This window comes from Eptatretus burgeri, chromosome 3 (assembly GCF_056783735.1).
Source record: "Eptatretus burgeri isolate ZD-2024b chromosome 3, Ebu_testis_v1, whole genome shotgun sequence".
Taxonomy (NCBI): Eukaryota; Metazoa; Chordata; class Myxini; order Myxiniformes; family Myxinidae; genus Eptatretus; species Eptatretus burgeri.
In genome coordinates this window covers 23,834,801-23,862,300 of record NC_140963.1, presented here as the reverse complement: position 1 = coordinate 23,862,300, position 27,500 = coordinate 23,834,801, and the positions used below count along the sequence as shown (strand labels likewise).

At 44.2% G+C, this 27,500-nt stretch overlaps 1 protein-coding gene across 6 annotated transcripts in view; it reads left to right on the top strand.

Moving 5' to 3' along the window:
• The window catches only part of TOPBP1 (DNA topoisomerase II binding protein 1), a 252,201-nt gene that overhangs the window by 137,476 nt on the left and 87,225 nt on the right, over nt 1-27,500 (top strand). For all 6 annotated transcript variants that reach the window (XR_015055948.1, XM_085872708.1, XM_085872711.1 and 3 more), the window contains exons 11-14: nt 7,784-8,348; nt 9,311-9,483; nt 10,362-10,576; nt 21,839-22,125. Coding sequence is in view for 5 of the 6 variants with exons in the window: in XM_085872708.1 (XP_085728834.1) it covers nt 7,784-8,348; nt 9,311-9,483; nt 10,362-10,576; nt 21,839-22,125 (1,240 nt within the window). In the remaining variant the exon portion in view is untranslated. The remainder of the gene's footprint in view (nt 1-7,783; nt 8,349-9,310; nt 9,484-10,361; nt 10,577-21,838; nt 22,126-27,500) is intronic.

The following is a 27,500-nucleotide window of genomic DNA, read 5'->3' as shown; positions in this document are numbered from 1 at the left end:
CAGCAGTGTGCGAGTGAACGGCCGAGTGTGATAGGAACAGCGTGTGTGAGGTCGCTGTATGTAAAGGAGATGACGGTGAGCATGCGGGAGCACGCAGCCACGTCTCCCGGTGTGAATGTCATGGAGTGGTGTATGAGCGTCACGCAGGTGTGCGTGGATTGAATGCAGACGACGACGGCGACAGAGGGACAGAGGCTGGGTTGCGGCCGTAGCTGGATTGGGGACCGCGCCGGGTTTACCCAGCAGCGAGCGCGGGGTTGGGGCCGTGCTTCGCACGAGACCGCCACGTGCGCGCTTGCGGGAGTGAAACCCGGTCTGGAAACGCCCGCGGTGAATGTTGCCGATCCTGCGACGGAAAAAAGCTAGGCTGGGATTACGGATTTGGACCGGACGGGTTCTCCACGCGAGCGTGCTTGTGTAAAGCTCCGACGAGCAGAGCACATGTGTTCGCGTGGGGAACCCCTCCAAACGCGAGGTTTGCTTTGAATGCGCAGGGTGACGTCATTGCTGCACGTGTGGTGAGAATCCGGCAGGAGGGTGAACCCCTGCCGGATGGTGCCGTCCGAGAAGGGACAAGGTGCACGAACAGCTGCCACGACGTCACAGGGGGAAAGCGCAGGTTGCGAGTTGCCGCACTGGTGCTGCGCAATGCAAAAAGGAAAAAAAAAAGCAAGCCTCGCTTCGGGTAAACAGGATTCCCTGAGCGGGGGTGGAAGGCCCCCTGTTTAGGGCACAGGATGGCACTAGCTCGGGGGAAGGGTTAGCTTAGCTCGACCGGCTTCAGGGGGCAGGGGTAAGTCCTCATGGGCCCGTGGAATGGATTAGTTAGAGGGATCCAGTGCAGATTTAGGATGGGAAATTGATTGTTGATTATTTGGAGACGAAGACAGACAGTGAGTGTATAGAGGGGACGTAACTTAGCTACGTAGTGTTAAAAGGATGTGCTACTAGTGTAAGGGATGACGAGGGAGCACGAGGTAGTTAGGGGATGTAGTGAGAGAATGGAAGAGTTGAGCGGTGTGAGTTGGGAATTGAAATGGAAAATGTACATGTTGAGTGAGTGAGGCCAGCGGGTCTGTGTGAATGGAGCGAATGGGGAATGCATGGTGCGATGAGTGATTGGGGGGAGGAGTGATTCCTGCCCAAGGGACCCCGGGGTCAGTGTGGAGTGAGTTAGGGGGTTAGTCAAATTGACAAAAATGGAAGTCGTTTTGCTGTTGGTGCGGAAGTAGGCTCGAAACCCGCTTGGAGGGGTGCAGGAGCCCTGTTGACGGGTTGGGAGCGTGGCTGTGAAAGGTATCGCTGAGTGGGAACCCCGGGCACCGGGCTAGTCGGCCGCGGTAGGCCAAGGGCTCATGGGGGCCGGGATAGTGTAGTGGGCACGGGTGACCCGCTGATGCGGGGCCCAGGGCGCCATAGACCGCGTGGGCACGGGCGACCCCCGGAAAGGGGCCCGGGGCGCCAGCCTACAACGTGAGCGTGGAGGGGTGTCGCCAGGGAGGGCACTCCACAGTTTCGGGAGCTGGTAAGCTCGGAGGCAGTCGTGCCCAGAGGTGCCATCGTAGGAGAATCGGCAGAGGGTAGTTCCTGCCAAGCGAGCCACGCGTCCCAGCCATGTGACCGTGCAAGGGCACAAGAGAAAACTGGAGGGCATGGCCCGAAATTTGAGAGGACACCAGCACAAGCGACGGGAATCTGGGTTGTTGGAACCGATAGTTTAAGCGAGAGGTGCTTGTTGAAAGCCCCGGGGTAGTTTAAGGTTAATAATTGTTTGGGTAGATAGGAAGTGTACCCCTCCGCACCATCCATCCCTTCGCTCTCGTTGTGGGCCGCTGGACCCACTTTGGGTTTAGATCGCTGAGGTCTGAGGAGGCCATTCTGAGGCTTCGTTGGGCCTCGACACAGGACACTAGCTCTCCCTTATTCCCCTCCAGGAAGGGAACGTAGGGGTTGGGAGTAGGCTCGAAGACGATAGGTTAGCCGAACAGAGACATAAAACGGGTAAGGAGACGAAATTATAGTGGGGGAAGTAAAAATTAAAAACATAAAAAGAAGTTGGGGCTAAATTGGTTTTTTACAAATTAAGGGAGTGGGTATGGACAGAGACAGGCAAAGGCGATAGGTTGGGAGGGAGACAGTAGGGTAGGTCCGAGCCTGCCTTCAGAGTGGCCAGCACCACCGCACACCCTCCACCAACCTCCATTTCAAGGCAAGGGGCCGGCCAACGTCATCTTCTGGCTGTTTGGTCCGATGCCTGTGCCGGCCACGTCATCTGCCGACTGTGTTTTTGCTGCAAGGCCTGTGCCGGCCATTTCACCTGCCGGCTGTGTTTGCTACAACGGCCTTGTCATGCCATGCCTTGCCTGCCTGCCTTTGCCTTGGCCCATGCCCACCAGCCCCCGTTCTGTTTTGCATTTCCCCCACCCCCTTGTTCATGACCATGTGCGCCAGGATCATCCGCGTACGCAGGGACTGCCCTGATGGCAGCTGCAACACGGGACTGCACCAGCAGCCCGTGCACCGTTTGTCGTTCACTGCGCTCATTTAAAAGGGGTAGGCCTTGGCCTGCGCTTGAGCAGCCTGGCTCCCTGCTTGTGACTTTTGCTTCTTTTTCCGCAGAGTCCAGAGATCCTGGGCCATGGTGTAATGTAAATTTTGTAAGTTAAGTTGTTAAGTTGTAATTGTACATGAGTGTGCCCCCGACATGTATGTCTTAGCGCCGGCAATTTATTTAAGTCGTCTGTATGAGTGGGTTTGTTTAGTTAGTTACTCAGCCCATAGGTTATTTATTTTGGGGACACGAATACACTGAATGTCGCACTCAGGAATCCGAAAGTAAATAATACTAGGGGAGAACTTACACATGATGGCACACGAAAATTTGACGACTCGGGACGAGTCTGTAAAAAAGGGAGGGGGTAGTGTTACGGCTGTGGAAATTTGCAATGCCCCATAAAGGTCCTCAGATCAGTTATGACGCTAAGTTTATGTGCAGATAGGTCCCCACCGTTGTTTAAAGGGAATTATTCATGTTTCACCCGGCTGCGACTCTTTGAGATAGGGTTTTTCTTTATCTATCGTTATTTTGAGCTACCATTACAACAAACCTCCATGCAAACAACCGCCACCACCAACTACGCCACAACGCTAACCACGCTCACACCACCCCACAACAATCACCACCATCTTCGCCACTACGCCCGCTTACGAACGCCATCCTTCACGGACCACGGTAGGACGGTTTCCGTGTCGGAAACTGTCCAAGAAGGATTGGCAGGACAAAAGCTCCTGCGAGCCTGTGGGGTTTTTTTCCCACCTATTTTCCCCACGCTTGGTGTGAAGAGAAGGGGGCAGGGCAGCTCGTTGCCGATTGGTGGATGCACGGCGTGAGGCGGTCGGAGTGAGGGAACGCCCCTTTTCGGGAACCTTCTCGAAGGGAGACGGAGTCGAAAACGGGGTGGTGTGAAGGGCGGAGCCCCGCGCTATAAAGGGCGGACCGCACGCGGAGCTCTTTCTTCTCGCTTCTTGCCTCTTCTGGGTCTTCTTGGTTCATGCGCTTCTTGGTTCAGGTTCTTCTGTCTTCTGGTTCTTCTTGGTTGAACGCTTCCTCTTGGTCCATGAGCTCTCGTTGCTTGAGCTCTCTGTCTCCCTCTCTCCGTCCTGCGCTCGTGGTCCGGCGAGCGGCTTGTTGGTGGAGACGCGGACAGGAGGCGCCGCAGTGCGGCCTGTGGTGGACCTGTGCGTCCGGACGAGCAGAGTGCCGGAGGGGGTTCACCGGCCACAAAAGGGAGGTCCTTTCTTTTCCTTTTATTTTTGTATGCATGGTGTGGCGCCGTCTGCCAAGTAGACCTGCTCAAGTGTCTGTGCTTGTAAATAAATTTTATTCGGTGATATTGCTTTTTATTGCATTTCTTTCGCTGTGCATATTGCATGACTGCCCTTGCATGTGTGTGTAAATAATAAATGTGCTTGTTGAACTGTTCCCCGTTCGTTGCGTCCTTTCCCTGTTTGAAAGTGCCATCTTACTTCGTGCAATAATTTGTAGTGGGGCTTGAACACCCGAGGAAAGAAGAATCACTGAACCGTCTTGGTCGGTGATAACACTGCTCGGTTATCCCTGTAGCACGGAACGAACCACTTAAGCGGTTCGTGTCCTAAGCCGACCTGCGGCATGGTGCAACCCCTCGGTAGGTTACCCGCGCGGGTATTTAGGGATATCGACGTTCGGCGATTCACCCTATTTCGCGCGGGTAGAATGCGGACTTGGTTGTGGTGAGGTTAAACCCCCACCCATGACTGGCTCCTGGCGGTAGTTCCAAGGAGGGTCACAGACTGAATTGTCTGTCCGGTGGGCGATGCGGCTGCCATTGGAGTTACGCGGCCGATCGCACGCCAGGCGGGCCAGAATTCGTAACAATATATATACCGGGCGTAGTGGCGTGTGCCTGTATTCTGGCTACTCGGAGGCTTGAGTTGGAGGATTGCTTGAGGACGGGAGCTCTGCACTGGGCCACGCTATGCGAGGGTGTAGGGCAGTCTGGAATCATGGCGAAACCCAATCCTTATCCCTGTGTCGTAAGAGGCGACCAGGGTTGCGTCAGGAAGGGCATCCGGCGTAAAACCTGTGCTAAATTAGTATGCGGATCATAACGGATAATCCGCTGTGGCAACCCCTAACGGGAGCAGCCAAAAGACGAACAACAACATGTATATAGTAGACTAGGTGTAAGTCGGCAGCGTGTAACTCGTCACTTCGCCTAAGTCGGCAGCATCAAAAAGTCCCGAATTTATCTCATGTTAAATCCCTTTGTATAAAGGGTCATCCCTCTGTAAGTCGTCATCTCTAAGTTGTCACTTCGTCTAAGTCATCAGATGCTGTCCATTCCCACGTAATGGAAACTCAAGTAAATTACCACTCCTAACTCGTCACACGGAACTGCTGCCTCATGAGAAGTCCGATTTCATGGAATCGTGATGCTCGCTCATTGGTGTACACCGCCAGTGATAGGCTATTTATAACTGCGTACACACGTTGATCGCACTGCAGGCAGGACAATGGCGACTTAGCGTAAGCTTACAACTAAAACCTACCAAGAAAAATACGACATTGTCCAGTTTTGCGAGGCAAATCCACTGATGAAGAAAACAGACATAGCTGAGAAGTTGGACATCAAACGGCAGACATTGAACGATATCTTGAAGAATAAGGGCAAGCTATTTGGACAAGTGAAGAAGATCGTGAGGCCGGTGGGAAGTGTGAAACGCGTGAAATGTGTGTCCTTGAAGATGTCGATGACGCGCTCATCATCTGGTTTCGGCAAATGTCGGCTCAGCCAAATATTCGGTTTCGGCCGATTCGGCCAAATATTCGGCCGATACTGTCTTTCGGTGGAGGATTGCCCAGCCAACATCATGGAATACAATGACCGGTTTGAATCCCTTCTCATGCACCAGATGCCCAAGAGTTTGAGGCAGTCAAACATTACGGATTACTTCGCGAAGAAGTAAAGGATCGATCGAGCTTAGTGTTGAAGTCCGATCGTGGTTTTATATTGGCTTGTTTTGTACATTACCGCACTCACTTACACATTGGCATTTAGTGGTAATCATCACCACGATGACTGTGTGTCATGTAATTTGTCACCATACCATCACCGATTGTATACGAGTTGTCTTCCAGAGTTGTTCATTATCTTTACTTTTGATAAACTGATTCATGAATTCCATCTTTGCTTGATCACTTTCCAACTCACCAACTCACCCCCACCTATCCCCCGAGGATTGTATTTTCCTTTTGGTACAATAGCCGGCTCTCACACATATGTGTTCAGGCCACGCGCGACTTCATCCTTTACCCCACAGTCATCATGAATGTTCGCATACGCGTAAGTCGTCACATTTCTAAGTCGTCACCTTTTTCTCGGTCCCGATGGTGACGACTTACGCTGAGTCTACTGTATGTATGTATGTATATATATATATATATATATATATATATATATATATATATATATATATATATATATATATATATACATATATATATATATATATATATATATATATATATATATATATATATATATATATATATATATCTCTGCATCGACAACGATAAACTTCTGAAAAAGTTTTTTTTTTCAATTGAATTGCTGTATATACTTTTATCACTGTAGAACACAAATTATTTTGTTGGCACTTCCAAAAACCTGCAGTTGAGCACTGTATGGACAAGTGTATGGCCATTTTATGGCATCTTGACCAATCAAATTTGCCGCTCACGTTCTCAGCATTGGGAAATATCCATTTTTCAGACAAAATCGCAGCTTGTAAGAAATATAGATCGTACTCAGAACACACAAAGCAAGAGTTGAAAAGATCCTTCCCATGTCCTTTTTCTCTCGGCAGTGTGGGGGTAAGTTGTTCTATGAACTGTAGTTGTATGAGAAAATGAGCAAGGCACATTACTGAATCATTTAAACATGGACATTTTACGTAACTTTGTGTAGGATGATGAGCCAAACCAATGCGCATGCGGAGTTATCAGTGTGAGCAGCACAGGTGGAAAATTCAGAATCTTTCTGTCATCGCTAAGGAATATGAATGTACGTTCATAAAACCTTGATACTCACTATGATATTTTCACATGTACTGCATATGTTTGTGATGTCGAACACAAACCAGTGATTGGAGCAACCAATAAGTGGTATTCAAAAAGTTCTAAGAGCAAGATATTTGCAATGTTCCAAAACACACCAACATTTTCATGTTTTGATACAAGTATAACATATGTTAGCAAAAATAAATATTGTAACGACTCGGTCTCCCTAACGAGCTATGCGAGACTGTGGGTGACGAATCCCAAGGCGCCATGTGAAGGCGTGTTGCACACGCGTGGCTAATCTGCGGTGCGGTTGTTTTTTTTCACTTTAAAATGCACATGGTTTTATGGGGGAGAGTTTGATTACACTGCAGGACGAGATCGCGGCTCAAAATACATACCGACTCGCAAGTTTAGTAAAGAAACAAGAAGTTTAATAAATAAAGGGGATGGGGACACAGGAAGCAAATGAGAATAAAAATGGCAGAGAAACACGATTGGCACGCCTAATTTGGACAGTAACACTTTCTACAGCCATCCTTAACACTAATCTAACACGGGCAGACTCGGTCAGGAACACAAAACGAACAGGAGACCTGACTGTGTGAGTTTGTGTGTCCATGTGGTCTGTCTTTGTGAAGAGGCAGATGCTGTGGATGTCTTGGAATGATTGTGAGTATCTTGTTTCGTTGTTTGTATAATCTTTTGCATACTAAATGCATATTAAAATAATTGTTCTGCCCAAATACTCTTTAAAACTACGGAAATCCTGGATTTTAGTGTTATTTACATTGTTGCACATTTCCTTGTGCGTGCGTGCGTGCATGCACGCGCGCGCGCACACGCACACACACACACACACACACACACACACACACACACACACACACACACACACACACACACACACACACACACACACACAAACACACGCACACACGAGTTGAAATTAGGTATTATATCACGAGTATAGGAACTTACTGGAGTGAAGAGGAAATGACGAGAGTTATTGGTTAATTTTCTGGACAAATGGCACCTGCATATTGCACTACAATAACAGCATGGCTAAGTTGAATGAAAAGTTTTGAAATATATAAAATTGAAAATATGTTGCAATGCTGTTTCAAGAGTTACCACTTGTGCGACTCAAAATAAACACCTTTTTTGTTTCTACATTTTCAGACCCAACGTGGTGACGGTCAAGTGGTTAATTGACTGCTTCACTCAAGGCAAGCTGCTGCCTGCAGACGATTACCTGCATCCAGATTACACTCAACTTGATGACACCTCTTTGCCAGATTCATCCATTCGACAAACGAATACCAACTCCGCAGAGCTGGGACAAGACACCTTGATTAGCTGTTTTAAGCCAAAAAATGCCGAAAAGAATGCTGGAACAACCGGGGCAGCAGCACAATTGCGAACAAACGAGGCATTGCTCATGGAATACATGGAGCCAAGTGAGGAAGCTGGTGTTGCCGACATGACCTCAAACCTTCTCACTCGGCACTCTCCGTTTTGCCAGGCTGATGAGAATGTGACAGGCAAGAGCTTGTTTTTACACAAGAGCTTTAAACTTGTTGGGTTCTCTGTAGAGGACAGAGCAGACCTGGCCTCTCTTGTGGAGGAACATGGGGGAAAGACTTTACCTCTCAACAGCGATGGGATTGCAGATTTCACCATCGTTCCTCTCTTGGGATGTGGAGTCAAGTGCACTGCGTTTGAGGTTGTTACAAACACCTGGCTGGTGAGTTATCTGCCAGTTGTAATATTTGTCTTAAGGACATCCGATTATCATTTTTAATTGGTAATAACTCTGGAAGCTGTTAATCTGATAGTTGATTGATAAACTTAAAATCGTTTTGGTTATTCAAGTTTTGCAAGTGCTATCATCATGATGGATGTAAGATTTGGGAGCAGAAATTGTTTTTTGTTCAAACCTTGTTATTGCGTGATCATCGGTTGCACTTTGTTTGGCAATATTTCGTACATGCACTGTATGTACAATTGTACATATACTGTATGTAAAGTACGTTCGGTGAAATTGTTCCATGAGCTGTCAAATCTTCATTCAAAATTTATTCTTCATTTCAGAATCGATACTTCTCATTGATATTATCCATCACAATCTTTTCATGCTCCGATTTTTCAATTTTTCCGCATTTTGAAAATTCACTGCTTCTTCTTCATCCGCATCCATGACAAGGCATCATCAGCAATGCCCCCTATAGGTTAGGGCAGGAATTTGTAATTTGTTCATGGTGCCAGCGATAGCTCACCTACTCTTGGCAAAAGACACCATGGGATCTTTAACATCCACCAACTAATTAAGCTGCCTGGATTCCCGTTTAACGTCCCTCTGAGGGACGGTACACATATTCATGATTCGCCCTGCCTGTGAAACACCGGAATGATGGTTTATTGCTGGGTCGGGATTCAAACCCAGGCCAGACAGCCAAGAGGTGAGTGTGCATACCTCTAGGCCATCCTTCCAGCCCAATTCACTGCTGAAGCTGCATGCATATTGTCACATTAAACAATGGCTATTTATTATTCTCTCAATGTAAGCGGTGGTTGATTGGGATACTTTTTTGGTTTGCTTAGCCACGTCCTAATTTTTGGAATCTGTTGATGTTGACGTTGCATTCATCAGAGCAAATTATTTATGAAATCCCTTTAATCCTGCTCCGTTCTCTATTCTACATGCAGTATTCTTGTGTGGAAGAGAAGCAGCTACTAGATGTGGGCTCTTCTCCACTCTTCTCACCAGTGCTTGTGGCAGAAGGTAGCCTACCTCTCGCATCTTGCGTTCTGTCCATCAGCCAGTTTGTCGGTGTCGAGCGGGATGCAGTCATCTGCCTGGCCAATGCACTTGGAGCCAAGTAGGTGGAGCAATGGCAGCAGCTTATCCTTTTTTCTTATCTCAATAAATCTGAGGCTCCTGGAGGAGTTGAGCAATAACTGATTAAGCAATTGCATATTGACATTTTACGGATGCAATATATCTGAGAATGGGCGAACGAGCGAGAAAGCATTCCTCAATCTCCTGTTTCTCAAAAGGTGAGCCTGGAGGCATCAATACCTGTTCACACTGGGATCTGTATTGAGTTGCACTGTATATTAATGTATTGTGTGTCCTTACGTGCAGGAAAGTGGCGAGCCCTGTGCTTTGACCTTGGGGTGTGGTCAAAAGGGAAAATACCACAAAAATGCAATTACAGAAACATTTTAAAGCATTTTTAATGAAACTTTGTACATGCAATCAACATTGGGGGACGTGTAGCATATGTAATGATTTTTTGGATTTGACTCCCAGTTCATGTTCTCGTGGGTGGGGCCTGAGGTCAACATTGGTCAAAATGGAACTTTTTTTTTTTAAACTCAAGATTTCATATTGGGTCATTCCTAGTGGAACGTTCTGCCATCTTTCAGCTTTGCTTTCGGTGGAAAGCGTGGGGATTTGCGATGGCGCGCCATCGACGTCGCTCTTGTTTGTCTTCTTTAATTTTCGTGCATGAAAAGTATCATCATAATTTGCAATATTCTTGTTTCAAAACAGCCTACCAGTGAAAAATAGGAACACCTAGTGAGCATGAGAAGGACATTCTGGTTGTATTGGTATCATGATGCTTGATACTTTTGGATCAAAGAAATGGCTGAACACATACACTTTGCTGTCATGTTTTTAGATCTATTTTGTTGTGGCTGTACCGTCTAAATGACACGGAGAAACATAGTTGGCTAATTTTATTGCTTTCAGAGTGCAGGAGTTTTTCGTACGGAAGGCAAATCCCAAGAATGAAATGTTGGCCAGCACACACCTTCTCATAAGTGAGCCACACGGTTCAAAATATGAGGCTGCTGTCAAGTGGGGCTTACCGGCGGTTGGCCGCAGCTGGTTACTCGAGTCTGCACGTACAGGCTGCAAAGCGGATGAGAAGAAACATTTTGTCCGCTTTGATCCACACAATAATTGTAAGCATTGGTTGCTCTCCACCTTTTCTTGGTTTAAAGTGCTTTGCTTGGAACTCATTTTTTGCTTGGTACCCCTGTTACCAGTGAGCTGGTACTCATTTTGCTGACCTCAGAAGGAAGACAGGCTAAGTCAATCCACCTGATGTTATTTCAATGGATTTTTCAGGGGTTCAAACTCAAGACCCTAAGATCTCAAACCAGCCACCTTAACCATTAAGCCAACACCAGGCTTACTGTGCCATAACAAGTGAGAAATGGTAAATAATTTCATTCCACAGAGTATTCCAAGGTACTTGTCGAAATAAGTTAATTGAGATTGTTCGCCTAATACAGTTTATTTCTCATGCTGAGGCTGTCGAGCTCCAAAGATTGTAAAGGTTGATTCAGAGTGTGGGACCTGTCAATATTAAACATGACGTTCCAGGTCATTGACCATTTTTGGCACTCTGATTCCTTGCCACAGCATTGAGAGGAGGAATTGCCATCAGATGGCTTCATCTCCGAAGAGCTTCAGAATTTTTTTTCAGGAAAGCAGAGGTCGCTTAGTTGAACGAAAAAAGTATTGGCCTCAGATAGCAGCCTTTGAGAGTAAATGGAGTGGGATTGATAAGGCCATCCAGGGCAACGTGCTGTTTGTGTGCACAGATGTTTAACGTCAAGTTAAGCAGCGATCCCGATTGCCATTGCTGGACAGCTTGAGGAGTTTGCGTTGGTTATAGTAAAGGACCAATCATGATGAAATTTTCAGGAGATATCAAATTGGATCATCCTGACATTTAGTTTGAGGTGTAAAGGCATCCAACCTTTGTTGAAAAAGCAGAAGCAGCATTTTTGGAGTGCAATGCCAAGGCCTGAAGATGAACTTATGATCTGGGATTAAAGAGGTGTAGAAGAAATATGGCTTTTGGTTTTCATCAATCATAGACCATTAGTTTCGTTATATGAGGTCGATCGTTCACCATTAAGTGGATCTATGGATTTGTGTTCTTACTTGCCTTTCACGAGCCTACAATTATAAGTTCAATTGATTCTCATTTTATGCAAAAGTACACAGCTGATATCCTTGAGCTTCATTTCATGAGTGCAGGCCTTTGACACTCCAGCGAGAAAATTTTTAACTGCAGAAAAAGCTTTTTCAAAACGTAAATGTATATTTAAGTAGAATGGCACTCGGAAGAGCGCATGCCTCCGCTAGGCTGAACAGTTTATGTTTTGTATCCCACTAATAGACCGGATCTAGATCCGGACCTGAACGAGAATCCAATTGGCTTGTTCTTGTCACCAAACCAGCTCTTCCACCAAGTTTCAGCCAAATCCAACCATAACTTTTTGAGATATCCTGCGAACAGACAAGCAGACAGGGGTGAATATATAACCTCCCTCCACCTTCGTCGACAAAGGTAAAAAGTGGATAATTTGGTGTAAAAACAAAAGAAAGAAGACTAAGAAGCGAGTTTTGTCCCATAGAGTTAGTTTGCATAATACAAATGCCAGATCTAATGCACACATTTTGTAAGTTAAGAAACTTGGAATTACATTGTGTTCTGTCTGCATTATCAGTACTAGTGCGAGCCCATACATGCGTGCCCGTCGGTGCGGGCCTGCAGGTGCAGCTTCGTTCCTTCACTCTCGTAAACAACGACTGGATTGGGGCATTATTTCAATGAGATCGGACCAACCGTATCATAAATGGCCATAACTTGGGAAACATACTCAGGTCCCCAGCGTCAATTGTGACGTCAAATCAAACGAAGAAGAAGAAGAATTGTGACGCCCCCCCCTCTCTCCCTCCCTCTCTCATCCCCTCTCTCTCCCCTAGTCTCGCCCCTCCTCTCTCCTCCCTCCTCTCTCGCCCCTCTCTCTCGCTCCTCTCTCTCGCCCCCCTCTCACCCCCCTCTCCCGCCCCCTCTCTCGCCCCCTCCTCTCTCGAATTGTGACGCCCTCTCTCTCTCTCATCCCTTCTCTCTCACCTCCCCCCAAACCTTGGGATTAATTAAAAATTTCAACAATTAATTCAAACCTTGGGAAAAAAAAACAGCTTTCAAACCTTGGGAAACAGCTGAAACGGATGAAGAACGATATCAAACCTTGAAAAGGCACATTTTTCCCAGCATCAATTGTCCCCAGCGTCAATTGTGACGTCATACCAAACGAAGAAAAAGAAGAATTGTGACATCAATCGTGCAAAAAAAACCAAAAAAACATTCATTGTGACGTCATTCGTGATGTCATAGCACCGTGTCTTGTCATTGGTTAACAGATAAATGGCCGTAACTTGGGAACCGCTCGTCCGATTAATATCAAACCTTGAAAAGGCACATCCGCGCGGCCCCGGCAATATTCCTGGCAAGTTTCAATCAGATCGGACCAGCAGTCGTCGAGAAACGGCGGTCGCATACAGACATACAGACAGACAGACAGACAGACAGACAGACAGACACACACACACACACATATACACACACATTGCTGGAATTATAGATAGATGAACAGCACCATTGTGTATGTTACAAGACCGAGATTGATCGCAAAACTTGCTGGGATTCCCAATGATTCCATGCTGACATTTATTTGATTGGACAGGATTTGATGATTGGAAACTGACCACATTGAAAATTCAAAATACAGTCAAACATTGTCACGCCTTGATCGCACGACTTCCTCGACCAGATGGCATGGTTTGCCCTACATTAATTTCTTTGCCATACTATTCTTGTCCTTTGTTTAATCAATGTTCGTGTCTTCTGCTCTCCCATCAATGGATGGAGGTCCTCAATGCCAGACAGGAAATCCGAGCCGTATCCCTGGACATATCACGTGCTTTTGACACAGTCTGGCACCCTGCCCTACTCACCAAACTCTCTTCCCATGGTATTCAAGGCCATCTCCACTCATGGCTTGCAGACTTCCTCTCCTGTCGCAGTCAACGCGTGGCCCTAAATGGAGTTCTTTCATCCCCTCTTCCTGTGCAGGCTGGAGTTCCTCAAGGTAGCGTTCTGGGCCCTGTTCTTTTTCTGGTTTTCATCAATGATCTCTCGGACTCTCTGGAAAATCCTCTATTTCTCTTTGCCGACGACTCCACCCTCTGCCGTACCATCTGTCATCCCTCAGACCGGCAAGCAGCAGCTTCTTCACTCACTGCAGATCTGGATAAAATCACAAACTGGTCCAACACGTGGAACATGTCTTTCAATCCAGAAAAATCTCACTCTCACTATGTCTCTTCGAAAGGACCGTTTACAAACCCCCCCCCCCCCATCCACTTTCTCAACAATCCTCTGGAAGAAGTCTTTTCTTTCAAGCTTCTAGGTCTCACTATCTGCCATGACCTTTCCTGGGAAAGTCACATTTCCAACCTCGCCTCAAAAGCCAGTCGCCGACTGGGAATCCTCCGTCATGCTAAGTCCTTCCTCGGCCCTCTTGAGCTCCTGACCACTTACAAAGCTTTTGTCCGTAGCCTGATGGAGTACTGCTCTCCCCTCTGGGCTGGTGCTCCTGCCTCCCACCTTTCTCGGCTTCACGCTGTCGAAACCAGGGCATTTAAGATCATCGGCATCTCCCGCAATGAAGCTGAGTCTTTGGGCCTCTCACTCAATCACCGCAGGTTGGTCGGTGGTCTTTCTGTCTTCTACCGACTCCTCTCCACCCTTGCCCCCCCTGCTCTCTCTGCGATTTGTCCCCACCACATTTCCACAGGGCGCTCAAGGTCCGCCAACAACCCCCTTCTGGTAAAACTACCAAAATCACGAATCACTGCTCATCTTCACTCTTTCATTCCTCTTTTTTTCCTGCCTTTGGAATAAATTTCCTCACTCTATTCTTTCCCATTCTTCCCTCCAGGCTTTCAAAACAGCTGTTCACCACCACCTCTTATCTTCCCCCATCCAAATCCTCGATCTTTTCTACCCCCGATAAATCCACCCAAGCCCACTTCCTTCATTTCTCCTGCTTTCCTTCCTGAAAGTCCCTGAAATGTCCATCTTCTCTTCGCCATGTTCCCCGTCCCATCCCCATCCCTCTCCCTTCCACAGTTCACCTGTGTCTGTTCCCCACTGTTTTGTCCCTTCCACTCCCGCCCCTCTTGTCTCATGCCTCCTTGCTGTGAGTTGTGTGTTAGCTCTCATACGAGCCTCGACCAAGGTATACAAAAAATATATATATATATATATATATATATATATATATATATATATATATATATATATATATATATATATAGTTCATGTGCAATACATGGCTGTGGGTTTTTGTATCAGTTCTTACAGGGGTGCAACAGTGCTGCTGATGCAGTTCCCCCTGTAGGTAAGAGCAGGAATTTGGAATTCAGGCAGGGTAGTAGCGATAACTCACCTACTCTTCGATGAAGACACCGTGGGAACTTTAACGTCCACAAACTAATACAGGCAGACAGGATTCCCGTTTAACGTCCAACCGAGGGAGGGCACACACATTGATGAATCACCCTGTCTGTGAAACACTGGGATGACAGTTTACAGTTCGGCCGAGATTTGAACTCAAGCTAGACGGCTCAGAAATGACTGTGCATACCTCCTACGCTCTCCTGCCAGCATCCCTGTTCACACAATGATCCTTTGCTGTTGTAATAATACAGAAAATATATCCTCAAGTATTCTTTAGAACTTTAGCATCTTTTTGGCCTTTGACATATTGAAGTATATAACTTGTACTTCTTTGATTTACCTTTACACTATTCCTTTGTAAGGAATGAATAATGTTTCGGCTTGTTCAAAGGGATTCGGCAGAGTATAAGAGTCTTGTGGACAAGGACAGCTCAAACAAGACTTTGTACTGTGTACTCTGTGGAAAGCTAGTGCAAACTGTTATTTGAATGCCTGTTAAAAGGTGATGATCTCCTCATTCGTTTTTTGTTTACATCATTCAGTCATCTGGTTATGAGCACATCTTGAACAACCTACCATGTGTGTAACAGCCTGTTTTAGGGTGAGGTTGTATTTTTGACTATTGTGAGGGGCAACATGAAATACTTTTTCAAGATTTTTTTTTTGTCTTTCTCTTTGACTGTTTCCGTCCAACAGGATGGTGCAGACGCAACGCACTTACCTTTGAGCTGTCTAGTCTCGGTTTGATTCTCTAACAGACTATCAACCTACAGATTGGTGTTTTGCAGGCAGAATGTTACATCACAGTGTGCTATCCCTCGGTTGTATGTTAAAACTGGGTGTCCTGTGTGCTAGCAATTTGCTGGGAGATGCGAAAGATCTTGAGGTATCGACGGCACGCTGGCTAAATACCAATTTCCGGCCACTTTCAGTCAAACATTAGGCCTGACCAGTCAGTTCGTGATAAACATGCCCCCAAAATATTCCCTATTTGACCCCCCAAAAAATGCTGAACAGTAATAGTGGTAGCAGTTCTGATAGTGGTAGTGGTCATGTTTTTATGCCTCCACTGACAAAGTTTGCTGAAGGCATTGTTTTCGGGTTGTCCATGCGTACGTACGTGAACATACGTACGTTCATCCATGCTAATTACCTCGCCACCGAAGGTGGAAGGAGGTTATGTTTTCACCCCTCTCTGTCTGTTTGTTTGTGTGCAGGATATCTCAAAAAGTTGTGGATGGATTCAGATGAAATTATGTGGGTAGGTTGGGTGTGTGACAAGGACGAACTGATTACGTTTTTGTGAAGATTCAGATCCGGATATAGCTATGAGAATTTTTTCAGTGATTCTTCACAATTGAGAGATAGGGTCAAAAACGATACAAAGCACGATGTCTCAAAAAGTATTGGGTAGATTAGGCCGAAACTTGGTGGACACGTTGGGTGTGTGACAAGGAAGAATTGATTTGATTTTGGTGAAGATCCAAATCCGGATCTGCATACGATAATTATTTGATTTTTTTATAGTGATTCTTCACCATTGAGAGAGACACGACATGGCCAAAAGTATTACGGACACCCCTTATATTTCGTGGATTTGGATATTTCAGCCACACCCATTGCTGACAGTTGTATAAAAACAAGCACACAGCCTTGCAATCTCCATAGACAAACATTGGCAGTAGAATGAGCCGTACTGAATAGCTGACTTTCAACATGACACCGTCATCGGATGCCACCTTTCCAACAAGTCAGTTCGTCCAATTTCTGCCCTGCTGGAGCTGCCCCGGTCAACTGCAAGTGCTGTTGTTGCTCCTAGACGTTTCCACTTCACAATAACAGCTCAGCCGTGAAGTGGTCGGCCACACAAGCTCACAGAATGGGACCGCTGAGTGCTGAAGCACATAGCATGGAAAAATCGTCTGTTGTCAGTTGCAACACTCACTACGGAGTTCCAAACTAACTCTGGAAGCAACGTCAGCACAAACACTGTTCCTGGAGAGCTTCATGAAATGGTTTTCCATGGCCGAGCAGCCGCACACAAGCTCACCATGTGCAAAGCCAAGTGTCGGCTGGAGTGGTCTAAAACTCACCGCCATTGGACTCTGGAGCAGTGGAAACCCGTTCTCTGGAATGATGAATCATGCTTCACCATCTGGCAGTCCAACGGATGAATCTGGGTTTGGCAGATACCAGGAGAACACTACCTGCTCCAAATGTATTGCGCCAACTGTAAAGTTTGGTGGAGGAGGGATAATGGGCTGCGGCTGTTTTTCATGGTTCAGGCTCGGCTCCTTAGTTCCAGTGAAGGTAAATCTTAACGTGACAGCATACAATGATATTTTAGACGATTCTGTGCTTCCAACTTTGTGGTAACAGTTTGGGGAAGGCCCTTTCCTGTTTCAGCATGACACTGCCCCCATGCACAAAGTGAAGTGAATGCAGAAATGGTTTGGCGAGATCGGTGTGGAAGAACTTGACTGGCCTGCACAGAGCCTGGCTCAACCCCATCAAACACCTTTGGGATGAATTAGAACGCCGACTGCGAGCCAGACCTAATCACCCAACATCAGTGCCCGACCTCACTCAAACTCTTTTGGCTGAATGGAAGCAAATCCATGCAGCAATGTTCCAACATCTAGTGGAAAGCCTTCCCAGAAGAGTGGAGGCTGTTATTGCAGCAAAGGGGGGGGGGACCAACTCCATATGAATGCCCATCATTTTGGAATGAGATGTTGGATGAGCAGGTTTCCACATACTTTTGGCCATGTAGTGTCGGGCCTAAAACGATATATCGAATGATATTTTTAAAATGTATTGGGCCCGATATATTCTCGTGGATCGGGCATTGCGTGGCGGCAGTATGCGCTCTACCGAGTGCCCTTCTAGTTTTCTCTGTTTTCTCTGCAACCGCTTATCCGATCAACACAAAATTTTCACCACAGGTGCGATGACTCGTGAAGAATGCTTTCATGATAATCGTGATGTCATAGCTCACATGGTTTGGCACCCATGATTTTTCTGAAGAATATACCTTTAAACATCTTCTCTAGAATAGCTTGACAGATCGAGGGGAACATTCGCCAAATGTTCCCCAAGCCTTGGGGATACCAGGGTGTTCACGAATAATTCATAGATCATATGGTCTGGCACACATGTTGGATTGAACGAAAATCTTAAAAATACTGTTTCTCTTGAACCTCTTCATTAATTGATGTGAAATGTCACAATTATGATGTAGCAGTCATTGGGAATATGTTTTTAAATTTCAACTTGATCGGGCACATGGTCTGGCAGCCAGAATAATTTAATATTTTGAATGTGGGTTTAGGGATTTAAATCAAACTTGGTACAGTCGTGTGAAATAATATAATCATTTGGGCAGGGGCATATCTGGCAAAGTCGGAGTGCCCCTCCAGTTGTTTTTTTTTTCATTAAATTGTGCTGGAAAATCGATGGAATCAGCACAAAAGCATTGTTTCTTTCCAGTTTTTATGTATAATGTCACACATTTCTCATCACAAAGGGAAATATATCAGGGAGTATGCCATTAGATGAGAATGAGAGCTCATCGACATCACTCTCATACTCTGTCAGTTATGTCATTACCACAATCTCCAGTGTAACAGTAAGTTTACATTCACAAATTTTGTAGCATGTTCTTCTTGTGTAAAAATGCTGGATTGTCAATTATCTTTACTTTGACATTTATGCTTGTATTTTGTCACCTCACTCAAGGCACAATAACTAACATGACAGAGGTTTACTGTTTTGCCTTTTCTAATACAAATGGATACAGAATATGATAAAGCTGTGATTCACTGAACACAAGAGGGTAGCAAAGGCACATACCTTCCAACAAGTGCAGAATAGCTGTGGCAGGTGGTGATTTACATTTGTGTAGAACTCGGTTATCCCTCAATAAGCATTTAGATTGATGATTCGATGACATTCCAGCACCAAAATGCATCGTCCCTGAGCACATGCATTGCTCGCAGCTTAAAGCGAAGCTCATCATCCCATTCATTGATTGGCAGCCATTCCATAGCAAATTCACCTTTATCCCATTGTGTTTTGCTTATAATTGTGTATCTTTCTTGATTTTTATGTGTTTATTATTTCTCTGTTAATTCCACATGTGTATATATATATATATATATATATATATATATATATATATATATATATATATATATATATATATATATATATATATGTATATATATATATATATGTATATACACATAGGGAACACTGTATATATATATATATATATATATATATATATATATATATATATATATATATATATATATATATATATATATATATATATATATATATATATATATATATATACACAGTGGGGAGAACAAGTATCTTTCTTGATTGTTTATGTGTTTATTATTTCTCTGTTAATTCCACATGTGTGTATATATATATATATATATATATATATATATATATATATATATACAGTGGGGAGAACAAGTATTTGATACACTGCCGATTTTGCAGGTTTTCCCACTTACAAAGCACGTAGAGGTCTGTAATTTTTATCATAGGTACACTTCAACTGTGAAAGACGGAATCTAAAACAAAAATCCTGAAAATCACATTGTATGATTTTTAAATAAATAATTTGCATTTTATTGCATGAAATAAGTATTTGATCACCTACCAACCAGTAAGAATTCCGGCTCTCACAGACCTGTTAGTTTTGTCTTTAAGAAGCCCTCCCATTCTCCACTCATTACCTGTATTAACTGCACCTGTTTGAACTCGTTATCCGCATAAAAGGCAGCTGTCCACACTCATTCAATCAGACTCCAACCTCTCCACAATGGGCAAGACCAGAGAGCTGTCTAAGGACATCAGGGACAAAATTGTAGACTTGCACAAGGCTGGGATGGGCTACAGGACAAGAGGCAAGCAGCTTGGTGAGAAGGCAACAACTGTTGGCGCAATTATTAGAAAATGGAAGAAGTTCAAGATGACAGTCAATCTCCCTCGGTCTGGGGCTCCATGCAAGATCTCACCTCGTGGAGCCTCAATGATCATGAGAAAGGTGAGGGATCAGCCCAGAACTACATGGCAGGACCTGGTCAATGACCTGAAGAGAGCTGGGACCACAGTATCAAAGAAAACCATAAGTAACACACTACGCCGTCATGGATTAATATCCTGCAGCGCACGCAAGGTCCCTCTGCTCAAGCCAGCGCATGTCCAGGCCCATCTGAAGTTTGCCAATGACCATCTGGATGATCCAGAGGAGGAATGGGAGAAGGTCATGTGGTCTGATGAGACCAAAATAGAGCTTTTTGGTTTAAACTCCCCTCGCCGTGTTTGGAGGATGAAGAAGGATGAGTACAACCCCAAGAACACCATCCCAACCGTGAAGCATGGAGGTGGAAACATCATTCTTTGGGGATGCTTTTCTGCAAAGGGGACAGGATGACTGCACCGTATTGAGGGGAGGATGGATGGGGCCATGTATCGCGAGATCTTGGCCAACAACCTCCTTCCCTCAACAAGAGCATTGAAGATGGGGCGTGGCTGGGTCTTCCAGCATGACAACGACCGAAACACACAGCCAGGGCAACTAAGGAGTGGCTCCCTAAGAAGCATCTCAAGGTCCTGGAGTGGCCTAGCCAGTCTCCAGACCTGAACCCAATAGAAAATCTTTGGAGGGAGCTGAAAGTCTGTGTTGCCCAGCGACAGCCCCGAAACCTGAAGGATCTGGAGAAGATCTGTATGGAGGAGTGGGCCAAAATCCCTGCTGCAGTCTGTGCAAACTTGGATAAGAACTATAGGAAACGTCTGATCTCTGTAATTGCAAAAAAAGGTTTCTGTACCAAATATTAAGTTCTGTTTTTCTGATGTATCAAATACTTATTTCATGCAATAAAATGCAAATTAATTATTTAAAAATCATACAATGTGATTTTCAGGATTTTTGTTTTAGATTCCGTCTTTCACAGTTGAAGTGTACCTATGATAAATAAAATTTACAGACGTCGACGTGATTTGTAAGTGGGAAAACCTGCAAAATCGGCAGTGTATCAAATACTTGTTCTCCCCAGTGTGTGTGTGTGTGTGTGTGTGTGTGTGTGTGTGTGTGTGTGTGTGTGTGTGTGTGTGTGTGTGTGTGTGTGTGCATATACATATGCATATACTAGCAGTGGTACCCAGCGATGCCGGGCAACGTTAAATCCCTCTTTCCACCTCACTCGTCGAGTAATGAAGTCATTATTTTCCCTTGAGGGAGCTGCCGAGCACACTGTATGACTTGCCGTAAAAGTTGGGTTGAGGGATCGCTTGAGGACAGGAGCTCTGCGCTGTGAATACTCGTGCGGTGCCGCCGCGGGCTTTCTATTCCCCTCCCCCGCAGCCACGCTCGTGTTGCACGTGTTGGCCTCCGCGAGGACCCAAATTCAGATTTACCTCAGAAATAAGCAGAAAAGAAGAGTAGAGATGAAGTCGGTGATGAAGAGATGAACCTACTTATGATATCCCCGCAACGCACGTCCAGTTGCCCTGCAAGACAAAAGGGAAGGGACTATCTAAACGTACATTAATGGAATAACTATCGAGGGACCGCTATATGTTGGGTGCCATTGCCTTGGAGGCATGCAGTTCTGAGAACCGCAACAATGTATATATATATATATATATATATATATATATATATATATATATATATATATATATATATATATATATATATATATATATATATATATATATATATATATATATATATACAAACACCATACAATCAAATTATCGTTTTTAATTCTATGATATTAACTTAGAAGTGAAAATGTGTGTAAGTTTTACAAACCATTTTAAAGAATAATTTTCTTTCATCATTTGGACTGTTATCCTGACTATTTTCCAGCACACAGGATGGATATTGAGGTGACATCTCAAGCAAGTGTTGCGTGTCTACCACAAGCAAAGCTTCCTGTGACTCCACTGGACCCAAATCAGTTCAGGAGCAAAACCTTCCAGAATGTTCTGCTGCAGGAGAGGTGTGCTGCACGAGCAGAATTGGCACAGTGTACAGACCAGGATGGGCTTGCTGCTCGGCCCTCAGGCAAAAGCAGGGAGTCTAGCCTGCAGTTAGACACACCCTCAAAATTCCTCAGCAGAGATCGCCTCTTCAAGCCATCCTTTGATGTCAAGGTACAGTTTATCACTTTTTTCACTCATTTTCACCTGGAAGGGTAAGGTGATGGAGGGTATCGATTGACACAATAAAGAAGGAAGTGAAAGGAGCGACTTTTGTAATGCTTCAGAATTCTGAACAAATAATGAAATAATTGCTCAATTTCTTTTGTAAGAGAATAAACATTTTCCTTGTCTTTGTGTATGTGACACATTCCAGCTTTCTATGTGACACATTCTAGCCACACCTGCAAATACCATTATTATTTCCGCCACCAAATGTGGACGGAGGTTATGTTTTCACCCCTGTCTGTTTGTTTGGCTGTTTGACTGCCTGTGAGTAGGACATTTCAAAAAGTTGTGGGTGGATTTGGACTAAACTTGGTGGACAGGTTGGGTGTGTGAGATGGTACAGATATTGTATTTTTTAAAGAGATTCTTCACAATTGAGAGATCGGGCCAAAACGATATACATGTATAGCACGATATCTCAAAATATTCTGGACGGACTTTGACAAAACTTGATGCATGAGTTGGATAAGTGATAAGAACAAACCGATTAGATTTTGGTTGAGGTCTGAATCAAGATCCGGCCTATCAGTGGGATGCAAAACTTAAGCTGTTCAGCCTGGCAGAGGTATGCACTCTTCTGTTCTTGGTACCATTCTAGTTTTTGAAAGGCAATCATGAAATAGATCTTTCTTTTTTTATTTTTTACTTATTTTGTCTTTTTCTTTGGTTAAGACAATACAGTATAACAATAGCTTGATCTTTGGAATTGCCGTAATACCCTGCATTTAACATCTTGCGGTCAGTAATGGTGATTGCAATAAATAACTCGTGTTACTTTTCAGGCAAAGATAGTTGATATTATCTTCAACTATTTTTTTTTTAATCTGGAATTGGAGTTCCAGATAAGGTGTTGTCATCGTGCACCGGCTGTCCATCTGTCCATCCGTCCGTCTCCTATTTCGACTTCTCTGACCAAACCGCTGGGCTGATCCGACAAATTTGGCAGCAAGGTTCCACTCCTAACTGGTAACAGGGATTGCACAGCTCATTCTGGTCACTTGACTTTAAGAAGGTAAAAATGGCAGACTTAGTAAATTCCTTCAAAAATCTTCTTCTCCAGACCCACCAGTTAGAATGCTACCAAATTTGGGTTACAACATAAGGACAAGGTACTTATGTTAAATTGCCTCGGCCATGCCTATCACATGACCGGAAGTGTATCAAAATGGCGGACTGAGTAAATTTTTGGGAAAATCCATAAATTCCTTCAAAAATATTCTCCAGATCCACCAGTCAGAATGCTACCAAATTTGCATTACAACATTCAGCCAGGGCAGATAAGCCACAGGTCCAGTGGTCCTATTTTTTAAATCCCATGTTCGGCAATGGACCTATCCCTTAATGAAGTCATGACATGTTTACCTCAAGGATTACTGTTGCAACAACTAAGTGATCTCCCTTATTAAAGTTTTTTTCTGTTACCAATGAATACCAAGAGGTGTTGGTTGTGGGCGAGCCTGACTCAAGGAGTAAGTATAGAGTTCATAGAGCACCTTGCCCCACACCGTCTTGAGAAAAAGGACATGGGAAGGGCCTTTTCAACCCTTGCTTTGCATTTCAGAGCATGAGCCACCATTTTTGGTTGACTCTCGCTTTTACTCCACCCTCAGAGCATGCGGCTAATTTGATTGGTAGAGACCATGTAAAGTTTTGCCGAAATGCAGCAACACCCCAGTTTTCGCAAAGGTTAGGTTTCTGAGAGATTCGCTCAATAGCAATTTCATGCAGCATGGGGCAAATAAAGCATTGTGTTAATGAGGTTACATGGAATGAACACGCTATTTCTGGGATAGACATGCTGCTACCTCTGGGACAAAAGACAGAATGATATATATCTTTATATTGTAATAACCTGAAATCGTTAATTAACACGATTAAAAGAATAAATATGTGTAATTACTTACAAAAAATAGGAAATTTTGTATATTTCCAGGTGATTTACCAACGAGGTGTCTTGGAGCTAATGTTTTGTCCACTGACTGCCTTTACTCCATATAATAGGTGCATAGGTATATAAGAAGGAGCCCTGGGACAGGATTGCACCTGCTCCATGAATCCCAGAGAATGAAGCAGGTCCCTGGTCCTGACACCTCATTCCCCGAGTCCGGCCTCTGATGGAGCAAAACGAACCACCTTGTGTAACATTCGTGGGGCTGAGACAATGTGAATCGCCGACCATAAAACACCTGGGGAGTGGACCCCTCCTGTGGAAAAAGGCCCAGGGTTTGCGTAATGTTCCCTTTAACTTCAAGTCTCATGTAGCAGTGCCACCAAGGAAGAGTGTCAGGTGGTCTTTTTTGTTACAGCGAAGCCACTCTTCCATGGAAATGAACGTTTGTGACGGCATTCTCTTCCATAAAAGCCCCGTTTCATCCACATTAAAAAGTAGCTGGGGAGGGTAAACTTCCACAAGGGCTTTAAACTTAGACGGAAATTCTGCTGCTTCCTGCTCGTCCATGCTTGCAGATTCCCCAGTGATGCGAATATTGTGCAAACTGCTGTGGCGTTTAAATTGATTGAACCACCCTGGACTGGCCGTAAACATCTTGGTAGATCCCTCACCTTCTTGCTCTTTTACCTCATCATATAAATTCAGCACCTTAGCCATAATTACTGCCTGGCTTAAAGGCATAATGTGCCGATTCATATCCTCATTTCAGGTATATAAAAGTCTCTGCATCTTCTCCATGAAATTGTGCCTCAATCTCAACAATTTTGTCACACCAATGAAGGTTGTGGACTGACTTGATGCTTTAATTTTTTTTCTTTATTCTTGGCAATTGTCCTTTCAGACGATTCCCTGAAACCAAATTCACACCCAACAGCGGGGGCACCAACACATGACTCCATATGCCTTAACACTCAATTTCAGCTCCAAACTGATACTTTTTCTTGACCCTTTCAGCATATCATAATTCCCAAGGCTTTCGACACAATAATTTAAACTTGTAACTTTTCATTCGCTTGATGGATTTAAATTTTATTTTTTCATATTTTTAGCTCACCTGGAATGTAGTTCTGGGTAGCTTATGGGATGGCGTGTCGTCTGTCCATCCGTCCATAAACATTTGCAACTTCTCTGAAACTACACACACTATTTTGATGAAACTTGACCACAACCTTCGTCACCCGTAATGTACTAAAGTTTGTTCACGACATTAAAAATTTGGGGTCTCGGGGGGGGGGGTGGTGGGTTGCCCCCGAAAATATGCATTTGCTTTCTTCTTTGAAACCACACACACAATTTTGATGAAACTTGACCACAACTTTCATCACCCATGATGTACCAAAGTTTGTTCCTAATATTTAAAAAAATACAGGTCAAAGGGAGTATATGGGAGGGGTTGCCCTCCAAAATATGTTTGCTTTCTTCTCTAAAGCTCCACACACAATTTCACAACCTTCATCACCCGTGATGTACCAAAGTTTGTTCACGCCATTAAAAAAAAATTGGGCCCGAAGGGGGTCTACGGGAGGCTGCTCCCCAAAATAGGTATTCGCTTTCTTCTCAGAAACTACCCACACAGTTATGATCAAACTTGACCACAACCTTCATCACACGTGATGTACCAAAGTTTGTTCACACTATTTATAAAATTGGTGTCTAAGTGGGTTTCCGAGGGGGAGGTGGGTGGTTGCTCCCTAAAATAGATATTTTCTGTAACATTGGTTCATTGGTACATTTTGCTGATTCCATCCCACGTTGACTTCCTCTTCAGTATCATTATTCTCCAAGATGAGTGCCCAGGAGTATTGCCCCTATTTTTTAGTATACTTTTTAGTATACTGTATGGATACTGCATTTGAATTCATGCTAAAACGAATATGCACAAAGCAGGGTCGTGCAGCGAGGGGTATTACTGTCCTGCTAAACTGAAGGTTTATGGAAGTGGAAAGGAGGCAATTTGAGTTCTACACTGTTGAAATACATCATTAAATTGAAATTCCATAAAAGTTTTAAAGGCTGTAGAAATATTACCCCATTGAATCAGAAGTTTACCACCGCTGATGCATCCTCTTTTATACCACCTTATTTAACACATTGCATTCATTCTTCGTGCCTGTTATTTGTGTCCTTTATGATGTCCCAAAACACAGTAGCCCAAATTTACGAAAGGCGTTGGCAAGCATCTTTCAAACACACGCCTAATCCTTAAATGCTGACAAAGACATCGTTATATGTACACAGCAAATTGCCCACCTCAATTCAATTTACAAAGGGAGATAAACAGCCGATTAGTTGTGTGCATATATACAGCCGAATCGCCTGTGAAACACCGCACCTTTCTCCAACATCCAATTGAAATTATGCACTTGCATAGAATTGCAGCACCAAAGACAATTGTTGGAGGTGATTCAGCCCATTGCTCCTCATCGTAGATCGATCCAGGTCATCTTACACAAGATTCAGCAGCCAACAAAATGATTCTTTCGAGAGCCTGTATCTTCAGACAAATTTGACAGTCATACTTCTCCTGAGAATTGCACCTATCCTCGAAGATTCTCAATGTAAGTTGGCGAACTGCACTAGTCCTATCCTTTTCTGCCTCCTGTTGAGCTAATTCAAGTACTCCTAATGCATCCATATTTACCATCCCATGGAAACTACCAAATATACACCATGTAATTCTTATACATTCCTTTACGAGAGTAATTCTCTGCAGACTACTGTAACTATAACTCTAATCAACTATCATTTTCACTCCATTATTAAGGAGTAATTATCAGCAGACTACTGTCATTAGAACTGTAATCACTTCAGTTATGAGCAATCCTTCCTGCAGTACATAAACCACAATGGCGTAACCTATCATGATTCAAAAGAACTTAAATTGCTAGGAAGTATATGACAGTACAACTGCAGTTCTAACTATACCATTTTTGCCTAATGCTTACTTCAAGTCCTTAAACACTCTTAAACATGCCCTCGCCGACATGCAAGTTTCTTTGTTATTTAAACACTTGTGATTAAGTTTTGATTTTTGATCATGCATTAGATAATCACTATTTGACGATTGGTGACTAACTCTGAATGGATGATCATCGCACGATTGGTGATTCTTCACGCATCTAACTCTTAAATGCCTTTCGTAAATTTGGCCCAGTAAGTTTCCTGGATAGAATGATTTTCAATTTTGTTTGACTGCCAGACAGTAATTTGATTAAATATCCACTGTACAACTATTTTTGTTATCCCCACGCTTTTTGAGAAACATGCAGGGGATATTGTAATCGGCTTCATCTGTCTGCCTGCCTGCCTGCCTGTCCATATATCCATCTCTCCGTCACGCAATCTCCTCCTAAACGGTTGTGCAGAAATT